This window comes from Osmia bicornis, chromosome 15, assembly GCF_907164935.1.
Source record: "Osmia bicornis bicornis chromosome 15, iOsmBic2.1, whole genome shotgun sequence".
In the NCBI taxonomy this organism is placed as follows: domain Eukaryota; kingdom Metazoa; phylum Arthropoda; class Insecta; order Hymenoptera; family Megachilidae; genus Osmia; species Osmia bicornis.
The window spans coordinates 3,534,132-3,553,104 of record NC_060230.1 but is presented as its reverse complement, the minus strand read 5'-3'; the positions used below and the strand labels follow the sequence as shown (position 1 = coordinate 3,553,104).

The window sequence follows — 18,973 nt, the reverse complement described above, 5'->3', positions numbered from 1 at the left end:
TTCTAGATGGCAGAGCGATCAGAACCGAAAACTTCACTTATTTTTACAGTGTGTATAAAATATATGGTATAGGTACTCCAAAATACTCTGTGTTTTTCACTTGAGTTAATTACTTTCTGTTAGAAAGTTTTATAGGTACATTCATTGCGAAGAGAAAAGAGATACATAATTTGAAAGACAGCAAAAACGGTAAAGACAGAATATTTTTCAACTAAAAATACAAGTAGAGCAGTTAAAATATTTGTTGAAATTGCAACACATTTATTTACATTAGTTACACTTATTTGTTTAATGCTTACATGTCACGCAATAATCGAAAGTACATATAAAAGATATACTAATTTTAATACAAATTGAAACAGATTTTGAATTATGTAGCAGTTTAATTTGTAATGGAAATATACATTGTATTGTATACATGTATCAACTTTATTTACATAATTATAATTGGAGAATTAATTTCAGAGCAGAAGATAAAAAGATGACAGAAAATGTACTTAGTGAAAGTGACGAAGGAGAAATAAAATCAGATTTTGAAGAAGATTTTCAACATGAATTACATGATTTTCCCCATGTTTTAAGATTTATTCAACGGATGCATGATCATGTAAAGAAACAAAACAAAAAGATTACTAAGCTAAGAAATAAACTTAAAGAATATGTAAGAGTTATAATCTTTATTCTATTTACTATGCTAATTTCTATATCTTATTTTATGTTATCATTTACTTGTAGAAAAATCCAAAATTTGTTCAAAGTAAAACTTTGATCGATTATGGGACTCAAACAAATCCATTGGAATGTGAAAAGGAATCAGGTGTTTCACAGGATTGGAGTACTAGTAATGATAAACGTTCAGCTAGTATTGTAGATCAAGTTAAAGAAGCAGCTGAATCAGCTTTGCTACAAACTGGTTTTGTTTATGAAGAAACTTCAGGTTTATATTATGATTATAACAGTGGATATTATTATGATGCAGTAAGTATTTATCATAATAATAAAGTTTAAATTTAATGTTTTGACAATGTTAAAAAAAAATGTGTTTCAGAAACAAGGCTTATATTATGATGGGAATTCAGGTACATATTACTATTATGATGAAACAAGTGGGACATATCAGTTCCATAGTCAAGCACAAGTAACTGTAAATGAAGCAGCTTCGCATACGCAAAGCAAGAAGGAGCAGAAAACTAGAAAGGCAACGAAGGTTTAGATTAAATCACTGTTGTGTAAATAATTTCCAAAAAAGATTGATCCCAGATAGATTTTTTTTATTTCAGGTTTTGGATGACATAAATGATATAATAAATGGACTTTCAAACATATCAATTGAAAAATACAGGCGTCAAGCTCTAGGTAATTACCTTATGCTTTTAATATGCACACATGTCTCTCTTGTAGGATGAGGGGAAAAAACGCAAACTTGCAAAAAGAGAGGAACAGTCGGAAGATAATGAACTTGAGGAGGGTGAATGTTCAAGCGACGATAACGACAGCAGTATTACTGACATTACTCCAGAATTATGTACTAGTAGCGACAGTGACCACGAAGAAGACCAAGGTTTATTTTTAATTTGTTTTATAAAACCGAGACATTTTATTGACTAATATTTTTATTTAATTATAATTAACTTTTATATTATTTTAATTTATTGCTACATATTAATTACAATATAATCAATTAATATCAGAAGCTTGGTTTATAAATTTATAATTACTACAAGATTAAAATACTAAACTTATGGTCATAAAGATGCAATTTTATTACAGATTTAGCCAAAACTTATCCACCATGTATGAGAATCATAGTTAAAGAAACTAATTTGCCAAAGTTAAAAATTGGAAATCTCTTTCTTGTTGCATACACGGGTGGTTCGATTGGTCGAGAAGGTGATCACTCTGTGGTGATACCGGATATAAACGTTAGTAAGGTAAGTAACTACAAATAGTAGCCCCATTAATTGATACAAAACTTTATTAAAATTTATTTTTAGCATCATGCTCGATTTGTGTATAACGAAGAAAAGAAAATGTATGAAATCATAGATTTGGGATCAAGAAATGGTACGTTTCTTAATGGAAAAAGATTGTCTGTAGCCAAACAGGAATCCGAATCTCACGAAGTTTCTCATGGTTCAATTGTACAAGTTGGCACTACAAAATTATTGTGCCATATTCACAATGGGAACGAAACTTGTGGCCATTGTGAACCAGGACTCGTTCAACAGAATAATAACGCTGAAGAGAATAAAACTTCGAAAAAAGACCTTCACAAACAAGAATTGAAACGATTAAAACATAAATTCGGAATTGAGAAAGATAATGTGGCGAGTGCTAGTCAGGTAGCAACAGGATACCAAGACAGAGCGCAAACCAGAAGACAGTGCATCGGTTCGTTGAATCATCATGCGAAAACACAACAGAGTTCAGTGGACATGTAAGTAACTTAAATTTTTAAATTAACCGCTAATTTTCCTTTGAGAATAGTGATTTATTTGATTTTTACAAATATCGGTTCATTCTAGTTCTATAGCAAAAGACAACAGAGGATTCAAACTGTTATCGAAAATGGGGTGGACCGAGGGGCAGTCATTGGGTAAAGAAGGTGACGGTCCAACTGAACCGGTAAGTCGACTTTCTTTTTCATTTTCAATCCGTTCCATTATAACAAATACCTTTGTATTGTACAATCGTCTGAAATGTTTTTCTCAAAATGTCGTCCTCGTGACTAAAGGTTTTATTTCAAGACGATCTGCAGAAGTTGAAGTATTAATTTTCATTTATTTTTTACTTCAATATAAATATGTTTGGAGGACGCAGTTGATGCGTCAGCCTCGATCACGTTCGAGCAGACACCAGATGCCGATGGTACGTGAACGTTGAAACGTTCGTCTGTGTATTAGCCAGGGTTCCCGATGACGTCAATCGGCAATTGGGTGCACGGGACGTTGCTCGTTTCACGTTTTGCCGTACTGGTGTCGGTGGTGGTCGGTGCAGCACGTGTGTCCGATGCAGAAGATGCATACAAACGCGACGACGGTCGGCCTAACCCAGGCCACTAATTAGCCGAACGGTTTGGTCGGTCTCGCCGCTGCAATTCGGCCTTGTTTTCGCCTTTTTCTTCCACGTGGCGCTAAAAAACCTACGTATACGTTGCATCTCCACCCTCTGACTGTTTCTCTTTGCGGCCCCGCCACCCTCTGACTGACCCGGCGGGTAGCACATGTGCGTGTTCGCACACAAGTGAACACGTCTGGTCGCAAAAGCCAGACAGCAAGCTGGTCCTCGGTTGCTTACATTCGCGTCCGGTCGCATCGCATTTCGACGACGACGAAACGAGCGCCGACGGCACGAGCAGAGCATTCGTATGATAACGAGCGTAACTCTGCGAGACATGAAACGGCATAGTAGAAGGGGTTAAAACGTGGGGGCGAGACGAAAAACGGGAGTAGCAGAGATGAGCGAGAGGGAGGAGAGCGACTGGTGGAGAGGAGAGGTGCCCTCGGGTAATGAATGCAAATGTATTGAAATCCAAATCATTATTTTGTCTAGACGCATCGTATGCTCTATTGCACGCTCCAAGGAGGGGGGCATCACGGCTTGCGGGGGTGGATTAAGGGGGGTCGGTGAAAGGGGAGCCCGTTGTTTTCTCGCGTCTCTCTGCGTAGCTTCAAGCACGTCTGCTAATTTGCTTTTACTTTTATCCCTGTGATGTCCGACGTTTTTCTGCCGAATTTGTCTGACGTTTTCCCATTCCCTTCCCTTGTTTTGCAATCATCCGTCCCCCTCTTTCTGATGGATGTCGTTTTACTGCGAGCCACGTTTTTCATTTTTTTTTTTCTCTTTTCGCTCGTAAAGCACCTTTGGTTCGATGCGGTGTCGCAGAATGATGCGCGTGCATCGTCAAACGCGGTATTTTTCTGCGTTAACGGGTGTGAAGTGATTAATATATTTCCGTGCATCGGCCGGAACTTCTCTCTGTTGTTTATACGAGAACAGGAAGCAATTTTACGGGTTATAAATGTTATGTATTTTGTAGAGCATCCTCGTGGATGTGGAATATATTAGATTGATGCATATTAAATAGTGAATTTGCATATTATTTATTTAATAAAAATAAATATCATTAGATTTTAGCGTTACTTTATAATACTTTTGTATCATGAAGTTGTTCCAGACTTTAGATATTTCAAAATCGGTCATGTAATATGCAACAACCCGATACATTCCGAAAAGAAAAATTACCATTGTTCTACATAAATCAAAATAAAACGGAACAAAGCTCTCGAGGTTCATTCGTTCAAGCTCGCTTCTCGCCAGGTTGCTTTATTTCACGGTCGGCTGTTGCGATTTTACATCGACCTCCTGTTTTTACGCGTTTCCTGTTGGATCCGCATGATCTACAATCGTAAACCATAGAACCATGGAAAAGATACTGGTTGAGAGCGAGTTTGCGTTCGGTTCAAGGGTTCGTAAAGTAGACATTGTAAAGTTCTCGAATAACGATTGCCAGTAAACCAGAGGGATACGATAAAACATAGAATTGTCGCGGTAGGTACGAAAGTGCCGTTAGCAGGTGTGTCCCTATTTGACCAAATGAAATCTCACCAGGTTCATTTATTTGAGTGCTGCAGCGATGTGACGAGTGCTTTTATTATCTGTTCACTTGAAAGAAAAAAAAAAAATCGAACTCTTCATTTTTATTAGTCTACATTTTCAGAAGGTTTTTGCTTATTTTTGGAATATTGCGAATTTGCAATTTAAATATGTTCGAGCCCGGAGTAATAGACTTGAATTTCGCCGTCTCTTTACGATGAGTAGATCTACCTAATTGGGCGTGAACGTGTTAGCAATAAATGATTGTTCGTACTAAAAATTTTAGCAGCACTCGCAAAGTTACTTCGCGTCACTTCTAAACAATCCAATAACTATACGATTCACTCGAAACTGTAAAGTTTACTCGGTTCGTAACTTGGATCGTTAAAGAATTGCAATTGTATAGCAATCGATGCATCCTGTTACAATCCCTTCCGTTGGGTTCGCACCCTTAAAAGTGCATCCGGAAGCTGCAACAATTTCATTTTATGGACTTTCTCGTATACCGTTCTGTTGCGAGCCATTTCACGGATACAGAGTGAACATCTCTACGGTAGTGCCTTTTACGATTTACATTCATTTCCATATTGCATCTGCGTTGCTCTTTACAGTTCGCCGAGGAAAAACGTGACTGATTAATGACGTAATAAATAATCCAAACGTAGCCTCGCGAACGAATGAGGATTCCGTGGTGCTTCCATAAAACTGTTTCGTTGCAAAAAGCTTTTTACGATTACTCTTTGAGGAATAAAATTTCCAACTAAAATCTCGTACGAAAATATTGATATGTAACGTACAGTTACTTTATTAACGCGTTGAGTGCTGTGGGAGATTTAAGGTTTACGGTCAATGTTTCAAATATTGCCGAAAAATTAAATTCTGATATTTAATTAGAGAAAATGACAGAAATACATTTTAATTTTATTATTTCAAAATTTGACACGTTGATTGTCGTAACGAAAGTGGCTATTCGAAAATTAATATCATCTCGACTGGCTAGGAACGCACCCCCTTTTGTGTCAGTTACTCCCTTATTTCTGCCAGGGATCTACCCTCCTTTCGAGCAGCGGCTCGCCACCATTCTGAACCGAGTGTTTTGATTCGCGCCACGTCCAACGACAGGATAAAAAAGTCGTGGCAGCTAAAAGTGAATCGTAGATCTTGACTCTGCTGGTCTCCTGTTTGCCCGCCAAAACCTGTTGCTGTCATCCTCCTCCTGCCCGTGACTTCTATTCATCCAGCGTTCCCTTTTTTTCTTCTGACGAAAGGAAAGATAGTGATAAAAGAAGAAAAAGAGGAGATAGGATGCAGGATGCATGGTCGCGGGACCGTGACAGAAAGGTCGAACGAAGGGAAGAGAAACGAGAGACTGATGGGGAGGAGGGGTCAAAAGAGTCAGCGAAAGGAAGGGAAGAAGGTTCCGAGCGGAAGTTGTACACTTGGTGTACCTGTGTAGTCCTGGCCTCGGGTAGTACGAAGGAACGCAAGGTCGTTTCGATATTATGTAATGCAGAAAGGCGAGAGAGTGCAAGGATACGGCGTGGATCAGCTCGACCTCCCTCGAATGGACCCTTAGGGGTCCTATTGTCTTTTGGAATTCGGTACTATGTTGTGAGATCATCTTTGAGTACCGATGAAAAGAACATTCCTCCTCCAGAGGATTATGTTTTCTGCAAGCTAGAACGTATCCTTTCATTGTCGTTTGTTTACCAAAAACCAGTTAAGGGTTAATTTTCTTACCAAAACTGTGAGATATATTTTCTATATTTTTACCAATTTCAATAAGTACTTCAAATTGATTCATTTCAACCGTTATTCATCTGCGTCTAACCCTTCCCAGGGACCACGCGATAGCTAAGGGTCAAAGTTTAACAAAGGGTTAAAAGCATACTTCCGTTCCGCCTTTTTTCTCCCTGTACGGGAAAGATCCACTGCAAAGTGATTCGTTTAAGAAACTATCGTTCCTCTCGAAGTCCTCGAGTGATCTTCTCAAACCGATCGGTTTATTAACTTTCGCTGGAGGGTTTTTTCGTGTTTCACGCTGCTTTCCATTTTTTATCTCATGTATCGACGATATCCGTTCGAGTAAATAATCGTCCACGTAACGTAAAGATGTGAGGCGTCTTCGTCGAAAGCGCCGTTGTCGCGTCTCGGTCACGGCTGAACGATACAAAGTTATGCGAAAAAATTTCTTCCCAATCTTTCTCTACGATCTTCGTTCATTGCTGTGCTGGTTTATGCAGATACGCCGATTTTTACCGGTTCTGATCGGCCTGGCACCGTGCTCTCCATCTCCATGCTCGAGCGCTCCTTTGGGGCTCTCCTTGCTTCCTGGCAAAGGTATCCCTTCATTTTTTTTTCCTTTTTTTATACAAATGGTTATTCCCAATGCATTGAACAGATGTGAATATGTTCATAAACAAATATCGCAAGATTCATATTAATTGTAAAATATTACATTTCAATTTAAATTTATAATCACGACAAATCATAAGCATACGGACACCGATACTTAAATAATAGGTATGGATAACACTTAATATTAATGATACGAAGTAAACATAACCAGTTTGTATAAAGAATGTTGCAGTTATATGCCGCGATACACGCCCAGATATTGCATATATGCAAAAAAGGTGCAATTACGAGCTCGTTAAAAGTGGTAGCGATGCAACTTTATGAACACAAGTGTATAGAATTAACGTTAAAGGAGTCGTATTGAAAAAGTTGCTCGATAATTTTCATAATTTACAGGATAGACCCAAACTGTCATATAAATTTCACTAATTGCAAGTGATCGCCCATTTCGACCATTATTTTTTTTTGAAATTTCTTCGTATAAAAATATTTTACGTGTTTTAATAATCATAATTCCAATATATTAGAAGACGAAAAAAAAAATGTATGAGTTTTGCTCGAACTGGTTTAATTGTTAACGTTGAAACTCTCTCGTAAGATCTACGATAAACCTCGAACTCTTTTTTTTCAATCGGCGACGATAAAATCAATGAAGACAGACGTCTCGTAGCAAATCCCTTGAATGTTCCGTCGAGGAGGAAAGAATGGATTATTCGAGTAAGAGCAAATAAAATGTTGTGTAACAAGGAAAAAAGAGAGGACGAGAAAGGACGAGCAGCGGACCGGTGTTGTCGGCATTGAATCTGGCTTTTTTGTAATCTCATTACAGCGGGATACATTTAACCCGGAGCCAGACTTCGCTCAGACACAAGGCATCTTTGGCATGCAGGCCTACATACGCATGAATACGCTCCGAACGAAGGCGTACGGCTTTTTAATCTGCACACTCATTGCGTGTTAACGTATGCATACACGAACCAATGACATCATCGAAATCAATCTTCCGCTAGACTAGCATTGATCGAATGATCTTGCCAACGAGGCTGAAATAAAATTTATCAAACACTATCGCGATGGTTAAAATTTATAACGCTTTATTAATTTATCGAACTCTCGTTCTTATCATTCCGGTCTTTGATTGTAGTTCGCAGTACGGGTTAATTCTATTTGGTCTGAATTGCCTGCGGTATCAATGGCGGTGTTAGCGTGGGCGTTAGGGGTATACCGTGTCCTCCTTTGCTCGATGGTTTTGTAACGCGAAGTGGGAACACTAGGAAGGACTGTGAGTGAAGTGAATGGAGAACGCATAGGATTTATGGTAGGCTAACGGATTGGGAGAACGGGACGAGAAAGAGGGAGAGAATGATGGTGAGAGCAGGTGGCTAGGTAGGGTGAGGAGAGGGTGAAAGAGGAGGAGGAGGGGGAAGGAAGGAAAAAGGGGAAAAGAGAGAAGTTGTAGCGGTGCGTTTCGTAAAGGGGCGCGGGAGGCAACAGGTGGGAACCCACTGTCACAAATAAATCCAACACAAACGTCCCTGCCGTCTAGACGCCGATCCGCTGACTAACCATGGGTACCAGATTATCACTCGTTCACTTTCTCTGCCCCTCTATCTCTTCTCTCGCTTCCTTTCTTTCATTTTTGTTTATTTTTTTTATTTTTGTTTCTACTCTTCATGGTACCCGCCGATGACTGTAAAGGTACGCTTTCACGTGACAGTAAATCGTGACTTTGACTGTCATGACTTTTATCCTCGTGAGAACCATAAATCGTATTACCGTGACATTGGATTCGTGTTACCGCTTTAATGGGATATGTTTCCACCTGACAAAAAATTGAGACCTTTACTGTCATGATTAGAAATGTCATGACTGTGGTAATCGTGAAGATTACAAGCCGTCTTATCAGGGCATTGCATTTCACGCCGTGTCTTCTAATGGGTATCTTTTCATGTCACAGTAACGTAAAATCGCGACTTTGACTTTCATGATATTTATCATGAAGATCAGAAATTATATTATCATATTGGTGTTTTTCATATTGTGACTTTAATAAGGACGTTTACGGCGATAGCAAATTGTAATTTTTCCTCATTTTATGTCATGACTTTTATGGTTATTGCATTTTATTAAAAAAAAATTTATGAAAGGGGTTAACGTCCTTCTTTGTATGATGCATGAACTCTGCGAACAAAGCGAATAGCGATATCAGAGTAGAAGAGAAGCGTGAGAAAGATAAGGAGCCGGACAGACAGAGATGCCTCGACGGAATCAGAGATTGTGCAGGTGTCGTTACACACGCTTTCAAGCGTAAATACTCTCGTACGTTATGTGCTGGTTACCGAGATAGGTGGACAGGTTGGCATGCGGGTGCACCGTCAGATTGGCCAGGCAACCGTTGCATAGGCGCTACAGATTGCCTGTTTACTCTGCAGATTCTTTGATTTTTTTCTCTCTCTGCTCAGACAGACACCCGCATATTCGGTTACTCACGAATCCGCGAGCAAACAGTTCATGTTTTATTGGCTTTTGTTCGCACCGACCCCCAATTTTTCGACTCACTGCTTTTAATTTCATCCGTTTGCTCTGGATGCAGGATGTTTGGCGATTAGACCCTTCGATTTACATGAATTAGTATATGCTTCATAATTTGTATCATTGTTTCTTCGTGTTTCATCGCTGTCTTTGTTACTTTTGATGGTTTTTTGAAGATTTAAAAGTTTGGGAAGTATCAGGTTAATACGGATTAATTATGAAAACATGCATTGATAAAAATTTTGGAAATTTTATAAATAAATGTGGTTTCTAATTTTTAACCCTGAAGACAGTTAGCCTTCCTGGGTGAAAATAAATGCAAGAAGGCACTGGGAAGTTTATATTTAGCAAACTCTTATTTGAATTTTTCCGCATTTAAAGCGGCAAGAATGATTCAGTAGAAGCTAAATATTTCCTGGTTATTGTTCATATCTGAATTCGTGGCATGTATCGCGCAGAGTTTTCCTTTTAGACGTGCATTGAATCTGTTGCTTGGTACGTGAACGTAATGCAGCCCTAGGTGTTTGTAAAACGAAGGGGATCGTATCGCTTTAGAACGGAATATTCTCACGTTGCAGGTATTTTAATCGGAGTAGTGGAGTAACACTATAGAATGGAACATTCATTATTTTACGATTGAATGAAACGTGCTATTAATCAACACGTTTTCATTGCGTAACGAAAGTTTGTTTTCACTTATGAGATTAACTTTGTGCGATAGAAATTGAACGGTTATTCTTATTCTCATTAATTCGTTTTAATGTCATCATATCAGTTCAGAATTTCTATGTTTCGAAATTGAAGGTATAAATTGATCGATTATGTTCTATGATTAATTATCATTGAGACGTTTATATAATCATTTTCAACAAACTTTAAGCATTAAATCGATACGTCACAAGTGGCATTTTGTAATACTTTTAAATTCTACTTCCGCGATTCATCCCCTATTAAAGCTACCAAATGAATCAACGTCAAAAGCTGAACAAAAAGGACCATTGTCGAAGATCAATAAAAAATGATATGGTAGAAAAGGAATAATAGAGATTCGGTGTGGATTGGATGCAGCATAGACAGGATACCCGGGGGAGACACGTAGAGACGGAACGAAATTAACCCGGAGGCTCAGCCACGAGGAACCGGATGCGAACGCATAATGCTGTGCACACACCAGGGCCGTACACGTGTACGCGTATAACCACGTCGTCGTCGTCGATTTAACAGTCTGTCCAAACGCGTGTACACGCATCGTATGTGTGCGTATATCCCGTATATCGAGTATGTGTCTGTGTAACGTTAGCTGTCTAGGAATCCAACAGACCCAGGAGCGGTCGATCGGTCTAGACGAGGTGTGCGTCCACCATACCGGCGGCGTCACGAGCCGCACGTTGTCCGGACAATCGGCCAGACCGGCGCATACAAATATGTACAACGAGAGATCTATTAATTACAACCAGCAGCAGCCGGCTCTGACTCGTATCGACGAGCGGCAACCGGACTGTGACTGTCCACGAGGATCGTGGAACGGGTTATGGATGTAACCAGACAGAAAGAAACATCGCCGCGTTCCGTTGTTGCGCATAATTGAAGGTTCCTTTGGCTCCTTTGATGAAATAATTGATTAAACGATTAAACGCCGTCCGTGATGTTTGCCTAGCCCAATTAAGCGCGTTTCCAGCTACCGCTTACCGAGGATCAATGGGGTCTCGGTGTAACAGCCGTACCATCATCAACGCGGGAAGAATTTTTCAGTTGAAATTGAAATTATAGATTTGGATCTGTCGATTCTGAGATTAAATGAAAATTTAATCAGAAGAGAAGGGTAATCAACGGTCAGTGGCAGTCGCTACTATTATTTTTTAATCCTAGAAAGACTAAGGAAGAGGAGGAGGGAAAGAATGTCTAAGGATGTAGATTTACGTCGTCAGGATCTATGGTTCAATTCATAGAGCGTCATTTTACCAAAGGAAGTCTACCGTGCTCGGTACTCTGTATAGACGAGCGACCAGACGTAGTCTTACATGCAGTGTTCGCATATGCAACACGCTTTGGCGGCTTTATGGAGAGCAGACGCGGAGAGGCCGTTCGTCCTGACCGGGCGCGAGCATGGTCTCGCGATAATCCTGTGATGGATGTGGCTAGGTAGTCGGTAAGCCCAGCCAAGCCAGTCTGTTCCCTAGGTCGGTATGTTTACCCAGACGGAAGCCGTCTGGCGGCGATAGGAGAACCGACGACCTATCGCGTGTTGTGTACGCGGGTGATACGTCGGTTCTACTTCGACTACCGGCTAGAAACATGCACCACCGACGAGACGGCGTTTTAACGACGTGCCTAGCCAGGAATAATCGCGACGTCCAGGAGAAGCCGGCTCGGATCACAGAGACTCCATCGTGGAGCGGTCATTTATTTTTCCGATCCTCGCGATCTGATCGAACACGACGATGATTCTCGCGCTGGATTAGCATCGACGAGCCACGTCGTTTCCAGACGGTTGATGTTTGCGGGCGGATACGTTGATGGAAAAGCTGATTACCGGAATGTTCGCTGGAAGAAGCGGACCGAACAAGCTGGACGTTATCTTCTGGAACGGCTTGTACCGTTTAATGTGGTGAACGGGTTTTAGAAGATCATAAGAGTATTAGGATACCGTGGATGATGTTTGATATCTTCATTTAACTTGAAGGGTCTTTGATCCTTTCGAATACATGATTTCCAGTTTTAGTAGATACGCTCAGATTCCATTTACGGAGATGCAGTTTTATTCGATGTTTAATTAAGCATCAACCTGTTACTAAATTATTACTCAGCATCATTTTGATTATACGAAAAAATCAATACTAATCAGTTTTACTTTAATGGAGGAGAATACTAAAAAACAGTCATGCTTAATTAAAAATTTTAGAGATCATCTATAATCCGAGAAAGAGTTAAAAATGCCCGCTTTTCTTAGAACTGGGTCACGATTGATCCGTCTCTGCTGTTGGAGGATTAAATAAAATAAAAGGGGATAAGGAGAAAATGAATAGCTAGAGGAAGCGTAACATAATAGAATAAATAATAAGAGACAAGAAGAAGGTAGTAAAAGGAAGAGACGAGGAAGAATACGAAGGAGAGGAGCAAGTAAAGAGACTAAAAAAGGTAATAGGGCAGGACATTGCAGAAACGTCGCGTCGAGTTTGGTCAGGATGTGCGGCATTTCTCTGTCTGCCCTCCATAAAGCCGCCAAAGTGTGCATGTGCATGCGTCTGAATGCTGCATGTAAGGCTACATCTGCCCATTTGTCTATATGCTTGTCTAGGACGGATGCACATGCATGTGTATATGCATTCTGGGAACGAGACGTATGAATGAACAAGCGGCTGGCAACGATCTGTTACCTCGTTTCACGAACGCTTCGCTTGCTTGTCCTTACTATTGCATTTAGTACGCTTATGCTTTCAATTGTTTAAACACGTATTTATCAAGTTTCCAGAACAAGGGGATGTTGATTTCAATAAGAGAATAAAAATGATTTTTATTATCTAGGGCTTACATATGAAATGAATAAGAAGCACTCTTGATAGTTCATTTATCGTGGATCTTTTAATTATAATAATCATATAATAAATCTTATTATCACTGAAAATTTAAAAAAATATAACTTGCATTTTCTTGGTTTTGAGTGCTTCAAATATAATATTTTTAATTTGAAATATCTCTGAGAAATTGAAAATTATAATACGATGCTGTTCTAGCTCTGTTCTAATTTAAAGATAGATTGCAGTTATAGTTACTGACAAATATCCGTGCACACATTTCCATGAATGAGTTCTAAAACAGAAGCACGTATACTACGTGGATTTCGTGTGAATCAAACATGCACACGTAGACGATGGCTGCGCCTTAGTTTATCTAGTTTAGTCTAGCAAGACCAGAGTCTATAGACGACCAAACACTAATTAATTCTGTGCAAATATGTCGCGGCTCAGGTACCAAGAGAGATCGTTGGCTCCGATGGCTGCGCAAGAACGTTCCCTCCAAGAGCGGAGGGTTCAAGGAGTTCCTAGCGTTTCATTTCGGACCTGCTTTCAAGTATTTGCCAGGCAAAAACATTGACCGAAAGTAATTGGCCCAAATTTTCCCGAGTACACGACTTCCGGTCCCCTGGCTTCAACTTATTTCGGTGCATTCCTTACCTTTCGTTTCTTGATCTTGTTGCTTTTAATTCGTCTGCTAAGAGATGAAAGCTGTTCCGTTCATTTAAATTATTTCCTTCAAATTTTATTTATATTAAATAATTTTAGACTTTTTCATTTAAGTCTGATTAAAATTTTCTTCTAATATTAATAAAGCATTGATATATTTATTTTCGTCAAACTGAAATGAAATCATGGTCAGAATTTCTATATTTTTGGTTCAACAAAGAACCAACAGTTTGTATTAAAAAATGAAAACAAAAAATGGGGGTAGATAGGACATTTTAAGCAAGGCGGGCTGTATATATGTTCGGCGACGAAAAGAAAAGCGTGGCGCGTGAAAAGCTTGAAGAGCAAAGAGTAGGAGCGACAGAGGGAAACAGCAGGAACGTTTATCTCACAGGTGCACAGTGACGAGACGAAGCGAGGGGTAGCGGAGCGAGGCGGAGTCGAGGCTGCCAGACATAGTGGCGGCGTTGTAAACGAGCAAAGTTTCGAACCCAATATGCTGTCTCCGTGCTCCGTGGAGCCCATATTCAACCTGTCAAGGTGCGGTGCACGTGCGTCCGCGAGTTGCTTCCCGGCGTGCCAGACGGGCAAACCGGGACAAACTTTCGAACTGGCACAGACCGTCTGGCACCCTACCACTACTGTCGGCGAACCCGCGAATTCTCGATATGTTATTGTAGCACGGTACCGTTTTATCTGGACGCCGACGACTGGCGTCGAACTGCTACGTCTGCGGTGTCCACCACCTCTTTCGACCCAGGAATTTCCTTCCTCTCTCGAGTCACGATGAAAATTCAAAGGTCCCTTCGATTCTCTACCAATGTTTCTCATAATTTGTGAAATTTATGACTTTTGCAATTTCATGTTTTTTATTATATTAGATTTAAAAATAATTTCATCTTCTTCATAGACACAAATATTTGTGTAAAGATACACAGTTCAGTGATCAGATTGGTTTCGTTTGGCCGTGCCATTCATTCGACCAGCAGTTTGGCCCATTTGCCTATTTTCCACCCTTTTAGTTCCTGCCTTGGCACAGTGCATCGGTTTTCGCGTTTCCTCGCCACCGCACCGGTTCACCAGTTTATTGTTCGTTTTATGGCCACTTTCGCAACTGAGCGAGCGATGCTTTTGCACCCTCGACATTGAAGCTATGAATAGGACCGTCTCACGATTGTTTTGTCCCTTGTGAGCAGGCTCGTTAACAAGTTGCTTTGTCGCGAGACTTGGTGAAAATTTTTCCTCAAATGGACGATTGCGATCTCCTTTGATCAAGATTTGTCGCTATCAAAGTTTAAGCTTTTTATATGAGGCTTTTTGCTTATATCGTCATTTTTCTTAGGGTTTGCTTACGGGGAAAGTTGGGAATCCGAGATATTATTTTTCCTGTCGAATCTTGCTTGCTAAAGATTTCATTCTATTTTAATAGATTTCAATATACGGTGAATGCATAGTCGTCCACAGTCTGTTCATAAAGTAAAGAGTTTTCTCATCCAACAACTGTGGACAACTGGGTCGCGAGATTCGAACGATGATCAATCAAACTGGACGGAAATAATTCAATGATCGACCGTCTATGCATTATATGTATTGCAAGGCTAGCTCGGTTTAGCCATCGATTCATATCTGTCTGGCTTATGCATAAGAAAACGCGCACACGCTCGATCATTCCATAGACACTTTTAATCCGTTTTTAATAAGTAATCCGGGCGCCGTTGTCTCGACCATCTGTCCCATAACTTTATGATAGCAGTTGTGATAAGTTTAGACTGGAACGGTCGATGTACCGTCTCTTGATTAAAAGATTGAATCGAGAGAATTAACTTTGATGGGCGTTCAATACGTTCCCTTGTAAATTTTCAAACAACTGCATCTCCTTTTAAATATTATCTGAATTACAGACAGCTCGAAGCTGTTCATTTTTTAATGTCACTGACAATTTAGGACTAGGTAACATAATAAAACTCTACTTTAATAAAAAATAATATATAAGCTGGTGGAAAGGTAGGACGGAAACTGGTGGCATGAGATTTCATGTAATAAAAGGCACGCGACACAGTGTTACATCAACGTTGGGTAAGCATTAAAAATTCTCAAACGAGATTCAACGATGAGCCAACAGAGAAATTAATTCTGTCAGCGATAACGCCCCGTCGAGAAGATTAATTATCTTCGTGACATAAATCAGGTAAAATGTATTCACATAGTACGTTCGATGGGAAGTGCAAAAACGAGCTGTCTTCGACGAACAAAAAGAAAATTATAATGACGGAACTTATTGCTTGGACATAAATAAGCATGTAGTGTCGTGTAACTGTAAAAATTGAAATTCCAAATAGAAAGAATCTAAATTTAAATTTTAACTCCAAAACGTATGCATTGCATTTATAAAAAAAATTTATGTAGTTAAAATTGTGAATGAAATTTTAGGAAAAAATGTAAAACTGAGGGGTTGTACCACCACCTTTTTCTCTAGTATTTATAAGCATAATAAAACTTATTTTCTGGACATCTCTGGTATATAAGTAGTCTAGACAGGCCAGACGAATGTATGATCGCCATCATCGTGAAGCGAGAAAGCGAAACTCGAGTCGAGCCGTTTTGCTGCTGAACGTCCCGCGAGCTCGTCAATCGAGTAACGAGCGCTCATTTTACGCGACATGATAACGTGTCTGTCTCGATTATGATCCGTTCTCGTCTTTCTTTCATGACCCACCCTTTGATTCTTCTTTACGAATTTTTCCTACTCTTTCCAGGCGTCGAGTTGTGCAAACAACACGATTTTCTTTTAATTGAAATTCACTGTGAGAGTGAATTCATATCCTCGAGATTACAGCCGATGTGAATCTTATGATTTTTCGATTCTAAAGTAGAGATACTTTAATGAATGTCGAAAAATAAAAATGATGAAACAGTGCTATTTATACTTTCATCAAAGGATTGATCTTCTTATAGCTCGTTTTATTTGATTGGAAAGACATACGTGTTCTATACATTGAAACATTGAATGAAAACTGAAGACATTCTTTAAAGAATCGATGCAACGACCCAATACTTAATCAAGATTCCGTGTTAATTATTATACATTTCATCGTGGCTTACCTTGCCGTTTCCTTAATGAGTTATCTCTGCTGCTTGGCGAATTCCACGTAGGCGAAAGTAAGAACACTCGACTCGTTTGAAGCCTGAAAACCATTCGCTGTGTCACATTTTGCAGCCACTTAAAACTTATAAAACGACGTTCTTTCAAGATAGAAGAAGCGAGCAAAGGAACGTTATAAAAGACATCTCGAGATTTCCTCGGCTGCTCGTTCCTCCGCAAACTCACGGAAATTTCTTACGATTTTATCATAGTGAACGTTCAATAATGTTCATTTAATGTAATATACCTCGAACACTCTATAAACTGCAAGAAATTTCTCTGTTGTTTCAAGCCTTGTGCAAGTTCTTTTTTATTCAGCACTTTATTAAAATCATATTTTCTTACTTTGCCAGTATTTAATATCTTTTATTACATTTGTCAAAAGATAGATGCAGAGTCATAATTTTTAATTAATTAAATTAATTAAATTTGCACTCGCCAAAACAAAAGCCTTGTTTATTTTAGTTTTATTTATAAATTTTATTGCTTTTTTTCACGAGCCTCTGCGAGCTCGCAAAGAAATGCATTTCCTTGATATTTTTATCTCCAGCTAGATCGTACCTTGTTTTCGTGTTCCCGGCTGGTGCACGGAATCCTATCTTCGTGTTTCCTTTTTTTTTTTTTACCCTCTTTCCATTCTTTCCTTTTCGTCTCTTTTTCCTTTCAACCAAGTAAGTCAAGTGTCGACGACGGTAGATAGGGCCTCATTTACGAGCCAGACTTAGGGGGAGGCCACTTGGCCCAAATACGGGTCGGGAGAGGGTGTTCTGCCCGCTGGTTGAGACTCCAAACTTAAAGTAACCCTCCCTCGATAAAAGGGTGCCCACCCATTCGATCTTCACGAATATTTTTCATCTTCCTCTATCCTCTATCGTTAACACCAAACCTACTTTTCATGGATAAAAATTATTTTCAATAATCTAAAAAAATAAAGAAATAAAAATTGAAGAGACTAATCTATACTGTAATAGTTGATACGATTGTTGGGATCTTTTGCAATTGTAAAAACGAATTCTAATCACCATAAAAGGATCAAATACAGGTACCATGGTGAAATGAAATCGTATTCATTTATGGTTGCAGATATCGTTGAAGAATAATCCAAGCAAAACCGGTCTCGGAGCAACCAGTGAATTTCCTACAATTGAACTAGATTCAACTACGGAAAAGAAGCAAGCATTATGGCGAAAGACTCAGCAACGTTACAAAGAAATAACCGACTAAGCGAAGTAATTACACCGTGAACATTTGTCATGGATAAAAAAAATTTATGTTCACTTTGAAAACGCACATATTTTTCATCATTCGTCATGGTAAGCGAAGGCAATTACGTTTTCTTGCCTGAATGTTCGCGAAGAAAATGAGAACATTGCTAAACGATATCATAGAATTTTATATAAAAGGCAAATTCCACGAAATTTTGGAAAAATGGATAATTTATAGAATGATTGTTTCATATTAATTAAGCTCTTTGGCATTGAAATTTTTAAAAATTCAAAAAGTGGAATTCATCGCTTTTGCCTACGGATGATTCATTTTACAATTTTTATTATGGTATCAGTTGACGTTGTAAAATGATCAATTTTAACATCTTGAAATAAGATTTTTAACGAGATAGTCGAAGATGACAAAAGGAATTTGAAAAATTAGAAAGTAATGCCGTGTAACGGATCAAAAACATGGATTCCTTGCGATGGAAGCAAAGAGGGCAAGTCGAGTTCGTTTCATCCAAGACACGGTTCATTTCTCTGGACACTCAGGCGCACCGGCGATATTTATAAAGTAAACTTCACGGTGCAAAGACCTCGGAGCCAAGTGTACAGAACGAGCCGTAAGTTTAGGCCAAGCCCTTAACTCCTTCGGCACATCGTGCGGTTTTCATAATAAACTACTTCCAGCGAAGCTTGATCTTCATTATTTTTACGACGACGGCTAGCCCCACCGTGTTTGTCACGATTTTCATCCCGTTGCGACTGGAACTTAAGCTTATACCAGTTACTTTGTCCCGTTTCCGTTGAAAATTCACTCGGATTTAACCCTTTTCCCATGAACAATGATATAGTGGACGTCACAAATTGTGCATCATATAAATTACAAATTTTTCATAGTAAATGCTGCCCTCCTTAGTTGAATTGTTCTAATTCACATTTCAAACGTAAGT

At 39.3% G+C, this 18,973-nt stretch overlaps 1 protein-coding gene across 2 annotated transcripts; it reads left to right on the top strand.

Moving 5' to 3' along the window:
• Nucleotides 1-36: 36 nt before the first annotated feature.
• On the top strand, nt 37-18,714 carry LOC114882818 (angiogenic factor with G patch and FHA domains 1). 2 transcript variants are annotated; one of them, XM_029199881.2, is made up of 9 exons: nt 37-189; nt 471-661; nt 736-978; nt 1,049-1,207; nt 1,402-1,561; nt 1,771-1,931; nt 1,995-2,437; nt 2,526-2,625; nt 17,896-18,714. In XM_029199881.2, exons 2-9 carry the CDS (start codon nt 482-484, stop codon nt 18,034-18,036), a joined length of 1,587 nt encoding a protein of 528 aa, XP_029055714.2. In that variant the 5' UTR covers nt 37-189; nt 471-481; the 3' UTR covers nt 18,037-18,714. The 2 variants fall into 2 exon arrangements, with proteins under 2 accessions (XP_029055714.2, XP_029055713.2); XM_029199880.2 differs by having other exon boundaries at nt 466-661.
• Nucleotides 18,715-18,973: the final 259 nt, after the last annotated feature.